Consider the following 18,840-nt stretch of genomic DNA (forward strand, 5'->3'; position numbering starts at 1 on the left):
ATTAACTATACTGTTTTTTTTTTAAAAAAAAGCCAAGATGTAAACTTTCATACCATTGCAAATTTTTAAGATTTTGGTTCCGCTGATGAAGGGTTAAGTAAATCAAATGATGTAAGCCAGCTTAGTATGGTATAACTAGCACAATGTTAATTTTACTCTTTTAAAAGATATGCATGTCAAAATTAATTTTGAAAAACATGGGACTTTTGGGATGTCCTGGCTGCAATTTTAAATCTAATTATCACTAGAGTTCACAGTTCTATTATATAATTTAAAAATTTTACTAGAAAAATTAGTAATGTAATTATTAGCTATACGAAAATTGAGTTACTTCATGATTTTCAAAGTTTTAAGTGGCAGCTCCAGTGTAGTACCTTGATGGGTTAATAGATGTAACGGTTGGCAGTTGGTACTAGTGTACTAAACCTCAGTGCTTGAGATTTTCAATGGCTACACATGAAGACTAAAAGACTAGTATTTGGTCTCTCTAAAATACTTTTCTATTAGTGATCTTTCATAATTAAATTATTACTAATAAACATCTATACGACTGAACAAAATTAACTTAAAATATCAATGTATTTAACATATTTCAGTAAATATGATAAAGAAAAACAAATATTCCGCATTGAAATGGCAGCCACCACATTGATTTGACATAACAGATAATGTGGTAAATAAAATAATAACGTTACAATATTGGGAATTTAAATGTCATGGCCAACCTACACGCGTTACCATGGCCACAGACACCAGCCACACCCTTGAGCAAGCTATGAATTTTCTTCACCTAGCTTAAGCCTAGAAATTGGTCACTGTCTCGGTGCTCTTTTTCAGTTGAATTAGGTTAATAAATCTCAAAGGTGTTCTTTATAGCCGCCACTTGATTTGAGTCACTATTAAGATAGAAGTTTGATTTTATCTTGCCAAATTTGAAAAGATGTGGGATAATGGATGTCCATCACACTGGGTCAAAGAGTAGAAAGGGTGTGGTACTAAACAATAAGTGATATAGAAGAAGCGATAACTTTTGATTACTGCAGCTATCATTAAAAGTGGATATTCATATAAAACAATCCTAACCCTACAACATTTGAATATAAAAACTAAATTAATTATACAGTATCTATAAATTTTACAATACTTGGTATAAACTTTTTTGCACTAATGCGATATTTGGTGCACATTTAAAAAATAAATCTTTCACTTTATACCTAAGGGCTATACACTAATACAATATTTGTTTATACTAAATGCACATACAAATTATTTAAGCCTACCAGTAGCCGAATCCACTTTTGTTATATCGGATTTAGGATCAGGAGACAATGAGCTCCAAGTAGTTTCGTGACATCGTTCCAAATCTAAACCAGGGCATAAAGCACCGCCGGTTAAGTGAGTTGGTAAGGCTTTGAAACAAGTAGTTTGAGTTGACCAAAATTTTGATACAAGTCCGTCTATCCATATTTCAAGATCGTAACCAAAATGTTGAGAATCCAAAAGTGCTTGACGTTTTGCTTCCAAAGGCATGCCAATTTTCTTACTAATGTACAAATTCATTTTACCGTTTTTAATTGTAGAGAGCAAGTTTTCCACCTGAGAAAAATCCAGGTCAACGTATGGTTGGTCTGGACCATTATGTAAGATCTGAGCTTTTTCTCTACCAACAGGCTTGCCCTCGTATACTGATAGTGGAACTATCAGGAATTGAGTTTCAGCGCATAGTATCCAATCTTGCATTAGCAACAATGACCAAACACCGGGTCGCAGTGGCTGTCGGAAAGTTGGTTTGTGATACAGAATCTAAATACATAAATTTCCACATCAATGGTTGAGTGTTAAAGGGCTAGGACAAATTATTTGCAAGAAGCAAACCACATGAAAAAACAAAAACATCTTTGATCTTTACAAAGTGAAAAATAATTACATTACATCACCATCAGTAATAAAATAATAAACTGTAGCTTAGTTTACTGCTATGACATTTGTGAATAACATCGGCATAACTATCGGAAAGAGCTGTTTCTTTCCATTGAAAAAGCAAAGTTACAAAAATTCTTACCTGATTGTTCCCAGGCTCTACTCTTATTTCGTATGATCCTGCAACAGTTCCAATGGGATCCACCCAAACGAAAGTAATTGGAAAAGACTGACTAACAGCTCCCCATTTATGAACAGCTGCTGGCTCTGAATATGGCCCAAGGATCCTACCAAAGTTTCTGAACACCAATTCTTTCTGGTCAAAATCAGATCCAACCTTAATTTATAAATCATGAAGAAAGAGTAAGTTAACAAAAATAATGTCGCACAACTTTTTAGATGGGTGCAGGGAAAATAACTTTTTTAAATTCTTAAAGACCAAATTAGCTTTAGATAAATAAATTTATCTCGAAAGTAAAACTCTACTGCCCATAGGTGTGCTGTAAAATAATTATTTCACACCCCCTTTTCCTTGTTTGGCGCCCATGTTTCAAAAAACGTTTTGACCCTCAGATAAATTTCAGGTGCTACATACTCTTTACATGCCTATATTGTAGCTCAGTCCACTTTACTAAAATACTAAAAAAGAGCTCTAAGCTCAAGGCAAAAATAATTATGTGTTGGCTATTTTGACCAGAGTGTTTCATAAAAAGTACCTGAATTTGTTTAAGACTGCCAACAGGACCTGTAGCTTTGTGGACGGTGAATTTATTTATGGGACGAACTTGAGTTTCAAGTATAACTGGTTCTTTAAGGTTTGGTGTCAAGGCTTGGTACTGCACTAGAGTTCCTTTATAATCATCGTCTTCGAAATAAAGATTGGCGTCAAGCACTTTAAGAAATGATGGAAGACAAGATCCTTCTCCAGCTTCTCTTAGCTGCTTTATACCCAACCTGCCAAAACTAGCAAAAATGCTTCGAAATGCATCGCTAATGGGAGGTGATGTATCCAGGTAATGGTACTCATTTTGCCAATAGGAAAAAGTGGAAGGAACAGCTGAAAATTATCAATTAAACGCATTTAGTTCACACAAATATATGTATATGTAGGTTCAGTTATGAGGGGATATATTCTTCAATATTAAATCAATCTTGATATTATAATTTTTTTTATTTTTATCTCTATACCTAGATTTTTGAAAATTTTAATTTTGATATAAAATACTTGTGTTAATGGAAAATTAATGGTACAAAACAACCATGGAAGATATTCACACGAATAATTTATTCTGCAAATCTCATTTGGGCAAAAAATTTCTTAACAAAATTTTCCTAATTACTTAATAATTCATGCACTTTCTTTCTCATTAAACAAAAACTTTCTAGGCGTTATTTTGATTTCATGCTGCAAATTTTACAGGGTACTTACAAAGTTCTTTGGGGCCAATAGTCCAACGTTCTACTTGTTCAATAATTGACTGGCAAACTGATGGCTCAAATTTGCGAGCAAAGAAAAATGGTCTTTCTTCAGTCGACTACAAAATTGTGTTTAAGACTTTTTTTTAAGATAATAATAATTTAAGCATAATTAGGCAAGAAATTTGAATACCCAACAATTTTTCCTCCAAATTCAAGGAATGATTTTTTTTGCCGCAAATAGAAATCATCTTTGAAATTAATTTGGAGGAAATTTCGTATAGATACTGCTAACATTATTCACTTGAAACATGTACCTTTACAGAAAAATAGTGTAGCGTTAAAAACCAAACCTCCCTACCCTTACCAAAAAATAAGTTGGATTTCAGTTGGTATTTAGTTTGTATACACATTATTAGTTGATATTGAGTTGGTATTAAGTAGGCTCAAGTTGTCAGCATATTTCAAGTTACTATTAAAGGGGTAATAAGTTGTTATTCAGTTGGTAGGAAAATACTGCTTTTGCTAAGTTTATAATTAGTTGGTTTTTAGTAGTCAGGAAATAACAATATTTTTAAGTTGGGTTTTAGATGTTTCCCTAGTAGGATTTAAGTTGCTTTTAAGTAGTTAAATGTAAATGTTGATTCTGGTTTAGTTGGAAATAAGTTGATTAATAAAGAGGATTTAAGTTATTTTTAAGTAGGCATTTGTCCCAAATACAAACTGAAAACCAAGTTGAAATACAAGTTGTCCTAAGTGGTTTTTAGCCAACTTATTTTTTGATAAGGGTAAGCATTGGGAAAGTATGGTTTTTAATTAGTAAGTCTCAACGAAATGTAAATTTTATATTATACCTTTCAACTGAATATTTACCAGCTCACTTGTGTAGAAATAATAATAACTAATAAATTAAAACCACTATTGCACAATTAAAAATGAAATGTTTTTAATTGTGCAATAGTGGTTTTAATTTATTAGTTATTATATTATACTTTGTTAACTTTAACACATGGTTAATTTTGAGCCATGACACGGTACACACTTACATGATTTGAAAAGTACATTGAGCCTGTTTAAGCATATGTTTAGTTTCAATGACTCAATTTGATGGATATTCTTCATAAGAGATACGTTAAAAAGTCGTTAAAGGGCCATTTAGGAATATAGAAAACTAGTAGAATTTGTTCAAAATGGACAGCAAAACTGTAGCTCACACCAGTTACACGTGCAGACTGCCTTTGAACTAAATTCTGCCACAGTTTCAACTTTTCCCTAAAGCCACTTTGATTGCCATTTAAATTCCCTTCAAAAGTTTTAATTTTACAAAAGCGTTACATAACACAATTTAGAATTATTATCTGTCCAGATCCCCTATGTTATTTGGTTGTGGAACTTAGTAGTTTTGCCTAAAAGGAGGGTCACCGGTAAAGCAATAATTCCATATCGTAAGATAGCCGTTACTATTGGAGATAATTATAGGTTTACAGAGAAGAATCTGCGGAGAAATTGAACTACAGCGGCCTCATGTATTTTTTGGCGGAGAATGTAGCACTTGACGCGTAGATTACGAAGTAATTTTTTTTGAGCCGCAAATGATTATTTTTTAAATTCACTTAATTTTAAAAAAGTAGTAATTTTAGGGGATTAGCGTTTTTTTGGTTGTTTTTTTGGCAGAGAATGTAGCACTTGACGCGTAGATTACGAAGTGATTTTTTGGGCCGCAAATGATAATTTTTTTAATTAACTTAATTTTAAAAAAGTAGTAATTTTAGGGGATTAGCGTTTTTTGTTTTTTTTGGTGCATAATGTAGCACTTGACGAGTAGATTACGAAGTTATTTTTTTGGGCCACAAATGATAATTTTTGATTTAACTTAATTTTAAAAAAGTAGTAATTTTAGCTGATTAGTAACGTTTTTCTTAAAAATAGTTCCGTCGTGTATCCGCCGACACCACTTTTTAGGCGCGCACCAGCCCCATTCTGAGCATTGACGGTGGGCCTTCTGTAATCGTACCTAGTGAAATCGTATCAACTTAAATAGTAACAAAAATGAGAACAGGTTTGAAGCATACTTTAAAATTCCCTGTATTGGCGCCTGACGGCGCCGCACACTCACTTCGCTCAAGCGCTGGGGCGCCTCCCCAACCTCATACTAAAAAAAGCGATGACGCGACCTAGAGGACATACCAAGCCTTACGCATCAAGTATTTAATAGAGTGTTGTCGTCTGATACGATTTTGAAAACTTGTAACATCACAACTGTAGTGTTAATAGTGGCCGCCATGACGACAACACGCTACAGGCAAATTACAATGGTGACGTCACAGGGTTTCAGACGACAACACATTTAAATTATCAACAACAACCAAAAACGTGACAAGGCCCAAAAAAGTGCAAGCTTTCCAATTAAATTAAAACCTGAAATAAGCGTTTGTGGCCCCAAAATACAAAACACCTAGAAAATGAACAAAAACTTTAAATGATTTTATAAACTACCGGAATATCACGTGGAAATTATTAGGACACCGAAACTGTGGTGTCGGCGAACACACGACGGAAATAAATACAACGAAACACGTGAAAATGCACAAAAATATTAAATTAAGGTGTAAACCATTGTTCTCAATTTGAAATTGAATGAGAGCGTGAGCATGATATGTGCTTTCTAGGTTGTATCATGCTATGTATCTAAATACATGAATTTACACATAACTAGGTCAGTTTCACAAAAAACATAATAAATTGTCCAAGAACTGCAATGGAGAACAAATTTCTTAAATCCATATATGCTGTTAAATTTATTCGAGCATTGCCCATTTTATCTGCGGCAGTAGTGGCCAAGAATTTGACAATACGGGTATGTCTTATGTTCCTGCTAGTTTAAGCCCTACCCAATTCTCTGAGTGAATTTACTTGGATATTCCAGGATTATTTTTACATAATTTCCTTGTACTATACATGGAAAGTACACTTTAATTAATATCTTCAATGTTAATAAAGTTCTATTAAAATTGATTGTTACTTCTATTTAATAAGAATAGCAAATTACCTGAATTCTAGGCCAGTCCTCTAATTTAAAGTCGTTGGGAGAACAGCCACACCAATCAACAATATGTTTATATTGACATTTACAACCTTGCTTTCGCTTCCAATTTGTTATGTGCAAATTGTTATCAACAATGTACTGGCAAAAAGCACTATTTTGAAGAACAGTATGGAAGAAAGACTAATAAAAAAATAAATTAAGTCAGAAGTCATTAATGCAAATAACTACATTTGAGTAAACAAGAATATTTAAAACTATCTTATTCCAAAACTATTGTGAACAGGGTTTTAATAGTTGCTGAGATGCAAAGTTAGTTGTTTACCCATTCTTGCTTACATGAACTAGTTAATTATTATATACTTACTTCTGCCGGCAATAAGGTGTATTGAAAAAGAGTTTTTAAGCCTTCGAGCAATTCATCTTTTCGTCCCAGTTTCGATGTTACGTAAGAGCAAAAATCGTGATTTAATGCTACCCAGTCACTTCCTCCGTCCATTTTAATCCCCCAAGGTAACGGTCTTTCTCCTAGTCTCCACATATGGTTATCACACTCGTAGAAACTCTTGTCTAGACCTTGCTTTGCGATAAACCTAAATGAAATTTGTTGTCCAACCAGAAATTAATGAACTGAACTTATGAGATAACAGTAAAAAAATAAGTAGTATTTTCCCTACATCATCCTCAATTTTGCTTATCTCTCCCACCTAATGAAATCTAGATAATTTCCTCTAAGCATTTGAAACTAGCATGTGAACTTAAAAATGTATGCACAGGATTTATTAAGGTTGTATATTCAGAAGTATATAATTATCTCTTATGAGAGAAGTATACATCTATTCGATAAAAAAATGAAACATGTATCTTTAATAGCTCAAGGCAGTTTACATATGGGTAAAAACAAGGCATTTGCATACTTATTATATACTTTTGCTAGAACATAAAACAATGGCATATAATTATATCAAGCGATATGAAAATAAGGCGTGGGAAATTTTAGATTTAAATATGCACCATGTAAAACAAAAGTTCTATATAAAATTCCAAAAACAAAAACTAACACAAACATTTCAAACTTTTAAAAATCAAAGAAATATATTTACTTTTGTGTATTTTGTCCATGGGATTTTACAAAGTTCATTCCTTTATTTGCAGTTAAAAACATTTCTAATTTTTCTAATGACCTAAAATTGTTTAAATATATTTAAATTTTTACTCCAAATTTGTTAAAAATATAGTATTGGTATCAGTAATAATAACAACAGATAATAAATGGACTTTCCACTGAGACAAAAGATATATCAATTCATGGCTCATGGTATGTACGCTATTGGCTGAGATAGCTCGAAGAAAAAGTTAAGACTATTGGAGCCTTACCAAAAAGCATTCAACTCTTTGGAAGGGAAACAAATTTGGAAATAATTTGCGTATTTTCAAACTCAATTTAAAATATAAAACAACATGCGAGTAGAATTTGTTAGAAAATGATTCAATTCCTGCTTCATTAAACAATTCTGAAAAAAGGCTTAATTGTTTGAAACTGGATAACACTAACAAAAACTTTATTTTTGAGATAACTCAAAATACCAAATACAACTAACGAGGAGACGACCCGAGGTGGTTCTTACCGATTTGGTTTAAAGTTGGGGGATTGTTAGACCTAGATGTAAAATGAAACCCTTTAAAGGGAAAAGTTACGCTGGGCTTCCGTTTTGCCATGGCAACCAAAAATGTTTTTGACAACATAAAATAAGAAAAAGTCTATGTAAAATAACATGCGAAAATGACAAATTCTAAGGGTCCACCCTGTGCAAAACTTCAATCAATAAAAATAAAAATAATTTAAAAAAAATAAAAAAAGTAGTAAAATTAACATTTTTGGATTACTTTGGACAAATAGGGGGGAGTAAAAACCATTTTGGGTGAACTCGAGCTAATTTGAATAAATAGGTCGAAATTTTAGGTAGAATACAAAATATTTGTAAAACTTATGCCGTGATAACTGCAATATATTTTCGCCGATAAATCTTAAATTTTCTACATTACATTATCTGAACGATGCTAACAGATTTTTAGATTTCGATAGAAAAACGACGCCATTTTATAAAATGGCGGATACAAATATAAATCATGGTGCAATAAGTTAAGTAATTTGTATCCGATTAACCTAAGAATTTCTACGTTACATTATCTGCCCGAATGAATTCGTACTATAGATTTTTATAGAAATCCGACACCATTTTGTAAAATGGCGGATATCAATAAAACTCATCGTGCGATAAGTTCCGTTAATATTCGTCGATAAATCAGAAATTTTCTACGTTTCATTATCTGCCCGAGTTAATTAGACCTATGGTTTTTCCAATAATAATCCGACGCCATTTTGAAATATGGTGGATATAAATATAACTTATGATGCGATAACTGCCGAAATTATTTGTCGATTTACGTCAAATTTTCTACATTACATTATCTGACCGAATAAATAAGCCCTTACACTGTGATAGAAATATGACGCCATTTTACAAAATGGCCGATATCTCTTAATGCGATAACTGCCGAAAAAATTGGTCCAATTACTTGAAATTTTCTACTTTACATTACCTATTAAAGATAATAAATCCTATTAATTTTAAAATTCGAGGCCATTTTGGAAAATGGCGGATGTCATATAAGTTCCGTAATTATTCGGCGATAAATCTGAATTTTTCTGTTTCATTAAATGATCGAATAAATAAGTCCATTCTATTTTGAAAGAATTCCGAAGCCATTTTGCAAAATGGCGCATGTCTGAGAAGTTCCGTAATTATTCGTCTACTATTCTGAATTTTTTTTATTTCTGACCGAGTAAATACGACGTTTTTTTAAAATAACGCACATCAATGTATCCCTTGGTGCGAAAAATTCTGTATTGTTATTGTTAAAAAAACTATAGGAAACTTCATATAAAATGGGTAAATTTTAATACATTTCGGCAAAATCCAATATCCTTCTCACAGTCCATAGGTGGTTTCTTCTAACTTAAGTTCTTATATCATTGGATTAATAGAAAATAATTATGGTTAAATTTATCATTTAGGCATAATTTGGGTTAATTGAAATATTATTAAATAAGTTTAATTGGCATTGTAGAATTATTGGTAATTCGGGAAATTATTGGTAATTCAGAAAATGGTCGTAATTCAGGAAATTTTGGGTAATTTGGGAGATAATTGGTAATTTGGGAAATATTTTGTTATTCTTGAAACTATTGGTAACTGGGAAATTATTGGTAACTGGGAAATTATTGGTAACTGGGAAATTATTGGTAACTGGGAAATTATTGGTAACTCGGGAAATTATTGGTAACTCGGGAAATTATTGGTAACTCGGGAAATTATTGGTAACTCGGGAAATTATTGGTAACTCGGGAAATTATTGGTAACTCGGGAAATTATTGGTAACTCGGGAAATTATTGGTAACTCGGGAAATTATTGGTAACTCGGGAAATTATTGGTAACTCGGGAAATTATTGGTAACTCGGGAAATTATTGGTAACTCGGGAAATTATTGGTAACTCGGGAAATTATTGGTAACTCGGGAAATTATTGGTAACTCGGGAAATTATTGGTAACTCGGGAAATTATTGGTAACTCGGGAAATTATTGGTAACTCGGGAAATTATTGGTAACTCGGGAAATTATTGGTAACTCGGGAAATTATTGGTAACTCGGGAAATTATTGGTAACTCGGGAAATTATTGGTAACTCGGGAAATTATTGGTAACTCGGGAAATTATTGGTAACTCGGGAAATTATCGATAACTCGGGAAATTATCGATAACTCGGGAAATTATTGGTAACTCGGGAAATTATTGTTAACTCGGGAAATTATTGGTAACTCGGGAAATTATTGGTAACTCGGGAAATTATTGGTAACTCGGGAAATTATTGGTAACTCGGGAAATTATTGGTAACTCGGGAAATTATTGGTAACTCGGGAAATTATTGGTAACTCGGGAAATTATTGGTAACTCGGGAAATTATTGGTAACTCGGGAAATTATTGATAATCGATAATTTTTCTAATAACAATCAAGAGATATATTGTTATGCGCTATTTCGCATACGGCAGATTTCAAATTAATGGAGAAATAATTTCGACAGTTATCGCATTATGAGATATTGATATCTGCCATTTTGTAAAATGGCGTCATATTTCTATCACAGTGTAAGGGCTTATTTATTCGGTCAGATAATGTAATGTAGAAAATTTGACGTAAATCGACAAATAAATAATAATCGCATCATAAGTTATATTTATATCCACCATATTTCAAAATGGCGTCGGATTATTATTGGAAAAACCATAGGTCTAATTAACTCGGGCAGATAATGAAACGTAGAAAATTTCTGATTTATCAACGAATATTAACGGAACTTATCGCACGATGAGTTTTATTGATATCCGCCATTTTACAAAATGGTGTCGGATTTCTATAAAATCTATAGTACGAATTCATTCGGGCAGATAATGTAACGTAGAAATTCTTAGGTTAATCGGATACAAATTACTTAACTTATTGCACCATGATTTATATTTGTATCCGCCATTTTATAAAATGGCGTCGTTTTTCTATCGAAATCTAAAAATCTGTTAGCATCGTTCAGATAATGTAATGTAGAAAATTTAAGATTTATCGGCGAAAATATATTGCAGTTATCACGGCATAAGTTTTACAAATATTTTGTATTCTACCTAAAATTTCGACCTATTTATTCAAATTAGCTCGAGTTCACCCAAAATGGTTTTCACTCCCCCTATTTGTCCAAAGTAATCCAAAAATGTTAATTTTACTACTTTTTTTATTTTTTTTAAATTATTTTTATTTTTATTGATTGAAGTTTTGCACAGGGTGGACCCTTAGAATTTGTCATTTTCGCATGTTATTTTACATAGACTTTTTCTTATTTTATGTTGTCAAAAACATTTTTGGTTGCCATGGCAAAACGGAAGCCTAGCGTAACTTTTCCCTTTAACGGGTTTCATTTTACATCTAGGTCTAACAATCCCCCAACTTTGAACCAAATCGGTGAGAACCACCTCGGGTCGTCTCCTCGTAAGTTTTTATTCAATTTCAATTCCTACGAATATTATACTTATTCCTTTGTTAATAATAATAAGTAATAATTTGTGATTTTTGGTCAGAGTTTCCAGCCATTTGCCTTCTACTAAAATAATGTGGCTTTTAGTAACTTCTGATATGTATTCTTGGAACTGGTCAAGAAATTTTTAAAACCAAGTAGTGTCCCTAGTTAGTACTAAACATTTGTAGCATGTCGTTAAATTTTTTCTTTCAACCATCGTATGCCAAATGGATAAATTATCTTTGTTATAGTTTATAAATAAATTGGGATTCTAGTTTAGTTATAAAGGTATGTTTAATCAATAAATGTAAACTTACTTGATGGGAAAATCACTTTCACTAAGATTAATAACATAGTCCCATTTCCACTCTGTAATGTCTAAAATATCAGAAATGCAACCCAGTAACATTTTCAAAAGGCTAGCTCCACCCCAGATGGTGGATAGTCGCCAGCGAGAAAGACGAATATTTGGTAATTTTTTTTCTAGGGGTAAAAGTTCCCGATATAAGAAGTCTTGACGCTAGAGAAATGAATGAAAGTGATATAAAAGAAAAGAATTTCAGTAAATTAAGAAGAAAATCAGAGTTTGGTTTACGTACAGAATCAACATGAATATAAAAATAATGGCGCTTGTGATAGAGAGCTTTGAGTAGTCGTTTAACTTGCCGTAAGGCACGACCATTTATAGTTAACAGAAACACAATACGAACATTCCTAGGAGAGGACCATTTTGGAGGTATCACAAGTTCACGCTTCACAAATTCTGGAAAAAAAAAATTACTAATAGTCACAATAGTAAATAGTCCAATTTCATGGTACATCAAGCTTTAGGCCAGCACATTCCATACTTATAAAATTATCTCTTTAACCATTATAACAAAATACCAATGGTTACTGTGACTATTATACTGTAAGCAAGTGCGAATTGGATTACCGCATATGACAATTTTTGGCTAGTTAACTTATGATTCTATACTTTATGTATTCAGGAATTCAGGTTACTTCGGAACCCCGAATAAATATATTTAGAGCTACCCAACAGATTGCGATTCCTTAGTTCATAAAAAGACATTACTGTAACAGCCTTTTGAAAAACACTTGAAAATGTAACCATTTAGGTGAAGTCCTTAAAAGTGCTTATTTAGTGTGCAATGGCCTTGGATCAAATGCTATGAAATAAAAATTATGATGTTCCCCTCAAACTACTAAATTATACCAAAATTGTTTTAAATAAAAAAATTTCAATTATAATAAATTAACATGTAAAATCTTTATACTCAACTTCTAATAAATGATTTGAAGCTTATAAATTACCAAGAATGTATTTATTTATATTTAGGAAGAATTATTATGTTGCGACAATCGCCGGGCATGTTGAACGACTTTCCCCCGTCTCGCGCGGGGGGGGGGGGGGGGGGACAAAACGTCACCGGCGTTTGATTTCCATAGCGTTAGGTGACGTAAATTTTAAGCAGCCAATGAAATACCTGGACTATTCGTTTTATTTTAAGCGGAGGAGCGTACTGGGGGGACCAACGGGTGGATTGAGAGAAAGGCTAAAAACCGTCTCGACATAGACATTCTCCCTAGGTATAAATAAATACATTCTTGAAATTACATAACACAATAAATCTACTTTTCAACTCCCCTTGTAACAAATGGCAAGACCATCACACCATAAATTACATAACTCAAACCCCTACTCAATTATAATAGCACCATAAACTAAGCATACAAGTACTAAACTGCAGCTGTAACTTAAAATTATTGATAATTTAGATTGTGATATTAAACTATATGTTATGTAACACTTGATCAACCCCCCCCCCCTCATTGAATTTAGAACTGCTTTTACAATCCCCCTCCCCCTTACTGTGTTACCAAGAATGTATTTATTTATACTCAGGGAGAATTAATATGTCGAGACTATCGACTAACCCCGTCACGCTAAGGGGGGGGGGGGGACTAAAAAAGGAGGCGGTCTTATTTTTTGCGTCCTGGCAGCAGCGTTAATCGCGTCGAAAAACGTAATTTTTAAGAACCAATGAGATTGCACTATTATTTGATTTTATTAGAGCGGAGGAGCATACCGCGGGCCCCAACAGGTGGAATTGGAGAAACGCTAAAAATAATCTCGATATATACATTCTAACTGAGCATAAATAAATACATTCTAGGTATTACATAATTTGTAAAAGCCCCTTTTTTAAATATCCAGGAAAATAAACCAATTTCCAATGACTAACATTATTAACACAATAATAAGTTAAAATAATTTAGCTATAAGTCAACACTTTTTAACCAATTCCAACTGAAGATCTAAATCAAGCTTAGAAACATAAATTTTAGGTTATTATCATTCAACTAGAAATTTATAAAAAAAAATATGATTTTGTTAAATAAAAGAGACACCATTTCAATTTTTCAAAGCTCTTGGTGAAGGAATTTATACATTGAAATCAACAGCAAAATTATACTTAAACATTCAAGCAAATAAAATGTTTGGAATAAAATCAAAAGCTACATAGTAACAGTAAAATTATAAGCAAAAAATAAAATAAAAAAAAACTAACTTGGCAACCCGGTACGATAAACATTCATGGCTAGGAACCCTCCGCAGTGAATGGAAGGAGATTGCGGGCAAGCCCTATCACATTTACTTTCAGGCACTTTGAATGACTTGAGTGGTTCATTTTTCCCACAAAAACATTGATTGCTATACTGAACTCCAGCATAATGAAAGCCCAATCGAAGGCACTTATCGACGCAACGACGTGGGCTGTTATCGGATAAAGGAGCAAAAAAACCTGGGAAGATTCTTTGCTTTGTTTCATCGCGAAAACAACCAAGATATTTAAAAGGAAACTCATCTACAAAAATCATATAACAATATAAAGAAAATGAACAAAAAAAAACTAGTAAGATAAAACTAGGGTTGGTATTCAATATTTTCTGCTCATTGGAAGAGCCCCATAAAAAAAGGGGAAAGTAAAAGCACTTGAAAATTAAACGAAATAGTTAAATATTATTCTTACAAGGGCTAATCAACTAATTGTTTAACTATCTATACTATTAAATAAGACCCATGGTAAACATGTTAAATTTTTTCTGGTAATTTTCGTTTGTAGCAATATTCTAACGAAGTGCGCATTGCATCAAATGATCTAGTGATTGGTACTGAGATTTTATTAATTCCGAGAATAAATATTAAAAACAAAATTTAAAAACCATTAATTTGCATTACGTTTGAATTATATTGCCTATAGAGTGCATTTGTAAGACATACTTGTGAAAAGTAAGCTCCTCCCAAGTTAGCACGCATGGGTCTTGTTTAATAATGTAGAAGTTAGTGTGAAGTTGTAACAAAACCTTCTATAGTTTATAGTCTACCAATTTAAATTAGAGAGACAGATATCCGTCCCTTTAAACGTGAAATCCGTAATAAAATAACAAACTTATTATTTTAATACCGTCTCAGTATTAATGCGTACATTTCTCACAAATATGCAATTTTTTGTGCTTAAAATATTTTTTGGGAACCCCTTTGAAAACTGCTTTGCTGAAGGGGATATCCTTGTCTGCTGTAATAATTCCAGACAGTAAAAGCCTTTACTATTATTATTATAGTTTATTGGGTCAATCAGGCAGAGGGGGAATGAATAGGTTAAACAGCCTGGAAAGAGTTTTGTACTTCCAACATTTTTTTGGCTACCTTGTGATTGACCATTTGAATTGCCCTTTAACTATTTTGTCGGGGAACCTTTAAAAAGCGCAATATAATTAAACATATTGAGTTTCAAAATAATTTTCCGAATAAAAATTATCCATAAAAAGCCTTCTGTCCAAAAATAGACCCCATAAATAGTTTATTGGGTTTATTTTCTGTTGAAAGAGCAATGGCTAAGCTTGAAATTTTGTTACTTCAAACTAACTAATCTTGGGGTTGATGTATACTATCACGCAACGTTGATATCTAATACCAGAAGTTTATAATAAACCCCTTTTCTAGAGGAAGCATCTAACAGTTTCCTTACTGACATCGTTCGAACAATTTGGGGCTCGCAGATATGTACATTAAAAGTTAAGATACTCATAGGTTTTTTTTATAAACTTCTGCTAATGAGCACAGCTGACTTAAACGTTTTTAACATTATGAAAATGGAGACGTTCAAAAGAGCTTTTTATCACATAAGAAACTAATCACACTACATATGGCACTAGCCTGAAAACTTAAATTAATTTTGTGAAATACTTTTGCACTCTATCTATTATAAATAATAACAATGGAAAATGCACCAACCATCAAGAGGGCAAAACCTTGGGAGTCTTTCTGGATACAAAGATGAGTTTTGTATAAGGCACGTAAGATTAGCAATTTCTTGCTTGCACTTTTGAGATTTGGCGCGGTGTATGGCAGATATGGATTCCTTGGTGCTGATATTGCACCATGGTTTAAAATCTAACTCCTCCAAACTTAATTTCAAATTTTCATACGACTTGTTCACACCCATATTAATTATAGCATCACCAATGGCTGCAACATTACTACTGCCTCCCAGATTTTTTAACTTAGAGTTTAAGTTTATACTGGGATTTCCACCAATATTTGTATTCGCATCTTTCACTATTACTCTAGCCACAAGATCTTGTCGTTGATCAAAATTTTCCTTCAAAGGCCCGTTTCTCGAACTGCTATCTTTCCCTGCACGGTCAAATAAGTTGCTCGGTGAATCTTCATCATCAACAACGTAATCTTCTAGATACCGATTGACTAGTGGATCTTGATAAATATTGGATCTTTGTTGCGAATGTTCATTTGTCAGCTGTAAGGGAAAATGCAAAAGAACTTGAAATATGATACATAAAATATTAATGCAAAAAATTCTATCAAGAATGTAGTTATTTATAATTAGGGAGAGTAACTATCTTGAGATGATCCACGAGCATCATGGTCTAATTTACCCATGACACAAGAGGGGGAAAGAAAAATGACACCACCACACGCTTCAATCTCTTCGGAATACGTATATTTTGAGGAACCAATTAGATACAGGATGACTAGTCCAGAGAATAAAAAGCACTACCCACGCTTCATAATAATAAGTTTATAATAAATATATGTACATAAGTATACATAAAATCTTGTAGAGGTTAACGGTAATAGTTAATGTTGGGAGCTGTTGGCTAGCTTGGCATGAAGGGCTTGCCACCACCCTCCTACACATTGTATCATGGCCACTTGTTTAAAGGCATTAAGTCTCTCGATGACTTGGGCCTAATGTGGGGCCTCAACAAAAACCAAAAAAATGCGTGCGCTCTCTAACTTTAACTGCACGATGAATCTAACGTAATCACGTGACCTCTCGTATTTTATATAAAGAGCTATTGCAATTGAAATTTCTAAAGAACCTATTTTCGTATATTTTCATAAATAAATTGAAGAATAATATGTGATTTAAATTTTTATTTTTTTTAAATCTCTTAATTTAAATCAGACCATCGGGCCCTGAGCCACACTCTGGAATAATCTCCATTCAGACTCTGTTGGAAAAGCAAATGTCTTTCAAAAGATTATTGTTAGTGTACATTTTTTTACCCTTTTGAAAATCGGCTTTGGAAATTTGCAATAATTAATCATTTTTATTTTTCATTATTATTAATAATATTAATTTACTATGTACATATATTTCATGTTATTAGGGGTTCATAAATTCATTAGAGTGGCCTGACAGGTTTGGTTCGGGATTATATTATTCAGACAGAACTAATTTGCTATGTTGCAAGTTAAAATTTTAGAGCATTATGACCAAATTAATATGAGAAAGAACAAATTGTTTATAATCCCAACTTTACCAGAGTAAAATTACTTATTTTAGGTTTAATATTCTTCAGAGCTTCAATTAAGAGTACGATAAAGGAGTGACTAAGAGATGTTTCTTACCTGAACATTGCCTTTACTTCTCCCAGTATTTCCTCTTAGCGTATAATCTTCCTCATTAAACGAGTTGAATGTATAAAAATTGTAAGCAAGAAGCCCCTGAATGATTAATATGATGAGAGCTAAAGCGAAGAATATCCAATAGCGTCGCCACCATTTGACGCAAACATATTTCACAAGTCTTGTATTGGCCATTTCCCATGACTGCTTTAACAAAGGTTTCTGCCTTTACAGGCTATACCTAAAAGTAGCATCTTGCATTTATAACACCAAATGTTCATTATTTGTGGGCACTGAAACATCGTCTTTGACAGTTCAACTTTCTGACTTTCAATTTTCAACTTTCACTGACAAAGTCTAAGAGTAATAAAAACCAATACAACATTTTCAAGACCAATGAGGCTTATATAAAATTATTTAAGACTTAAGTAGATGAATTTGTCAAGGGGGTTATTTCTACGGAAAATATTAACTGTATTTGATAAATATAATCATTTAGGCCTAGGTCTACGCTTTAATGTATCTTTTACTCTCCGGAAGTCCCGGTTAAGTCAACATTACGCAATAATGGCCCAAATCCATATTTGGATTATTAGAACACTTCATGCCTAATTCCACGAAAAGTCGCGCTAGGCCGTACTCTGAAGCTAGATTAAGGTGATGATACAGACGACTGAGCAGACGACATTCAAAACAAACCCCGCTCCAGCCTTGGAAATCAGGTATTTTTTTTACTGGTGCTTATGACCAGTATTGGAAATAACGGTGGTCAAGTGGTCAAAGACCATTTAATTAATTTCTTAGACCAGTTTATTTATTAAAAATTTTGGGGGTCACTGGTCACCGTGTCCACTTTATTAATTCGAAATAATAAAAAAAAAAACAGAAGGTGACCAGTTTAATAATTCCAAATAATAGGAGATGACCTAGTAATTCAAAGTTTATATCAATTTTGATTTCCCTATTCACTGGATTTCTATGTACAGTGACTCCGCTTACTACCGCCGTGGCCGCACGTTGAGGTTTTATGTAGAGTCCTTCGCTCCCCTTACGGAAAAAACTATTGGAATCCAATTGGCAAATTTTCCAATAAGAAACCTATTATGTTTTGGGACAATTCCCAATAAGAATTCCAATTGGATTCCTAAAGGTACGAACAATTACATTCCAATTGGATTCCAATAGGAACCAACAATTATATTCCAATTTGATTCCTAGAGGAACCACTTCCCAATTGGACTCCTATAGGAACCAACAATTATATTCCAATTGGATTCCTATAAGAAATGTATTTTATATTTCCCAATTGGAATCCAATTGTGAGGTAAATCATTTCTATTAACATTTTGCTTTGATTTCCCTAAAAGGCATGAATAATTATTTATTAAAATAAGCTT

The 18,840-nt window shown here is 32.8% G+C and overlaps 1 protein-coding gene across 4 annotated transcripts; it reads right to left on the minus strand.

The window, feature by feature from the left end:
- Positions 1-82: 82 nt before the first annotated feature.
- oxt (Xylosyltransferase oxt) lies at positions 83-18,102 on the minus strand. Of its 4 annotated transcripts, none has more exons than XM_090154979.1 (12): positions 17,447-18,102; positions 15,806-16,328; positions 14,079-14,375; positions 12,105-12,268; positions 11,823-12,025; positions 7,483-7,563; positions 6,747-6,972; positions 6,386-6,562; positions 3,350-3,413; positions 2,637-2,977; positions 2,063-2,257; positions 83-1,803 (listed from the first exon to the last, which is right to left on the minus strand). In XM_090154979.1, the coding sequence occupies exons 1-12, from the start codon at positions 17,636-17,638 to the stop codon at positions 1,267-1,269; spliced, it is 3,000 nt and encodes a 999-aa protein (XP_090011105.1). In that variant the 5' UTR covers positions 17,639-18,102; the 3' UTR covers positions 83-1,266. The 4 variants fall into 4 exon arrangements, with proteins under 4 accessions (XP_090011105.1, XP_090011104.1, XP_090011107.1 ...); XM_090154978.1 differs by having other exon boundaries at positions 3,350-3,455; XM_090154981.1 differs by lacking the exon at positions 14,079-14,375 and having other exon boundaries at positions 3,350-3,455.
- Between the last annotated feature and the right edge of the window lie 738 nt (positions 18,103-18,840).

This window comes from Leiobunum rupestre, chromosome 1 (genome assembly GCF_980474605.1).
Source record: "Leiobunum rupestre chromosome 1, qqLeiRupe1.1.hap1, whole genome shotgun sequence".
Classification (NCBI taxonomy): domain Eukaryota; kingdom Metazoa; phylum Arthropoda; class Arachnida; order Opiliones; family Sclerosomatidae; genus Leiobunum; species Leiobunum rupestre.

Bases quoted from the DNA above. Each gene is read 5' to 3' on its own strand.
- oxt (XM_090154978.1), bottom strand. From the start codon at position 17,638: ATGGCCAATACAAGACTTGTGAAATATGTTTGCGTCAAATGGTGGCGA. The intron at 14,376-15,805 runs GTTGGTGCATTT...TGATTTTTGTAG, and splicing joins AAGGTTTTGCCCTCTTGATG to ATGAGTTTCCTTTTAAATAT. The intron at 12,269-14,078 runs GTTAGTTTTTTT...TTTTTTTTCCAG, and splicing joins TTATCGTACCGGGTTGCCAA to AATTTGTGAAGCGTGAACTT.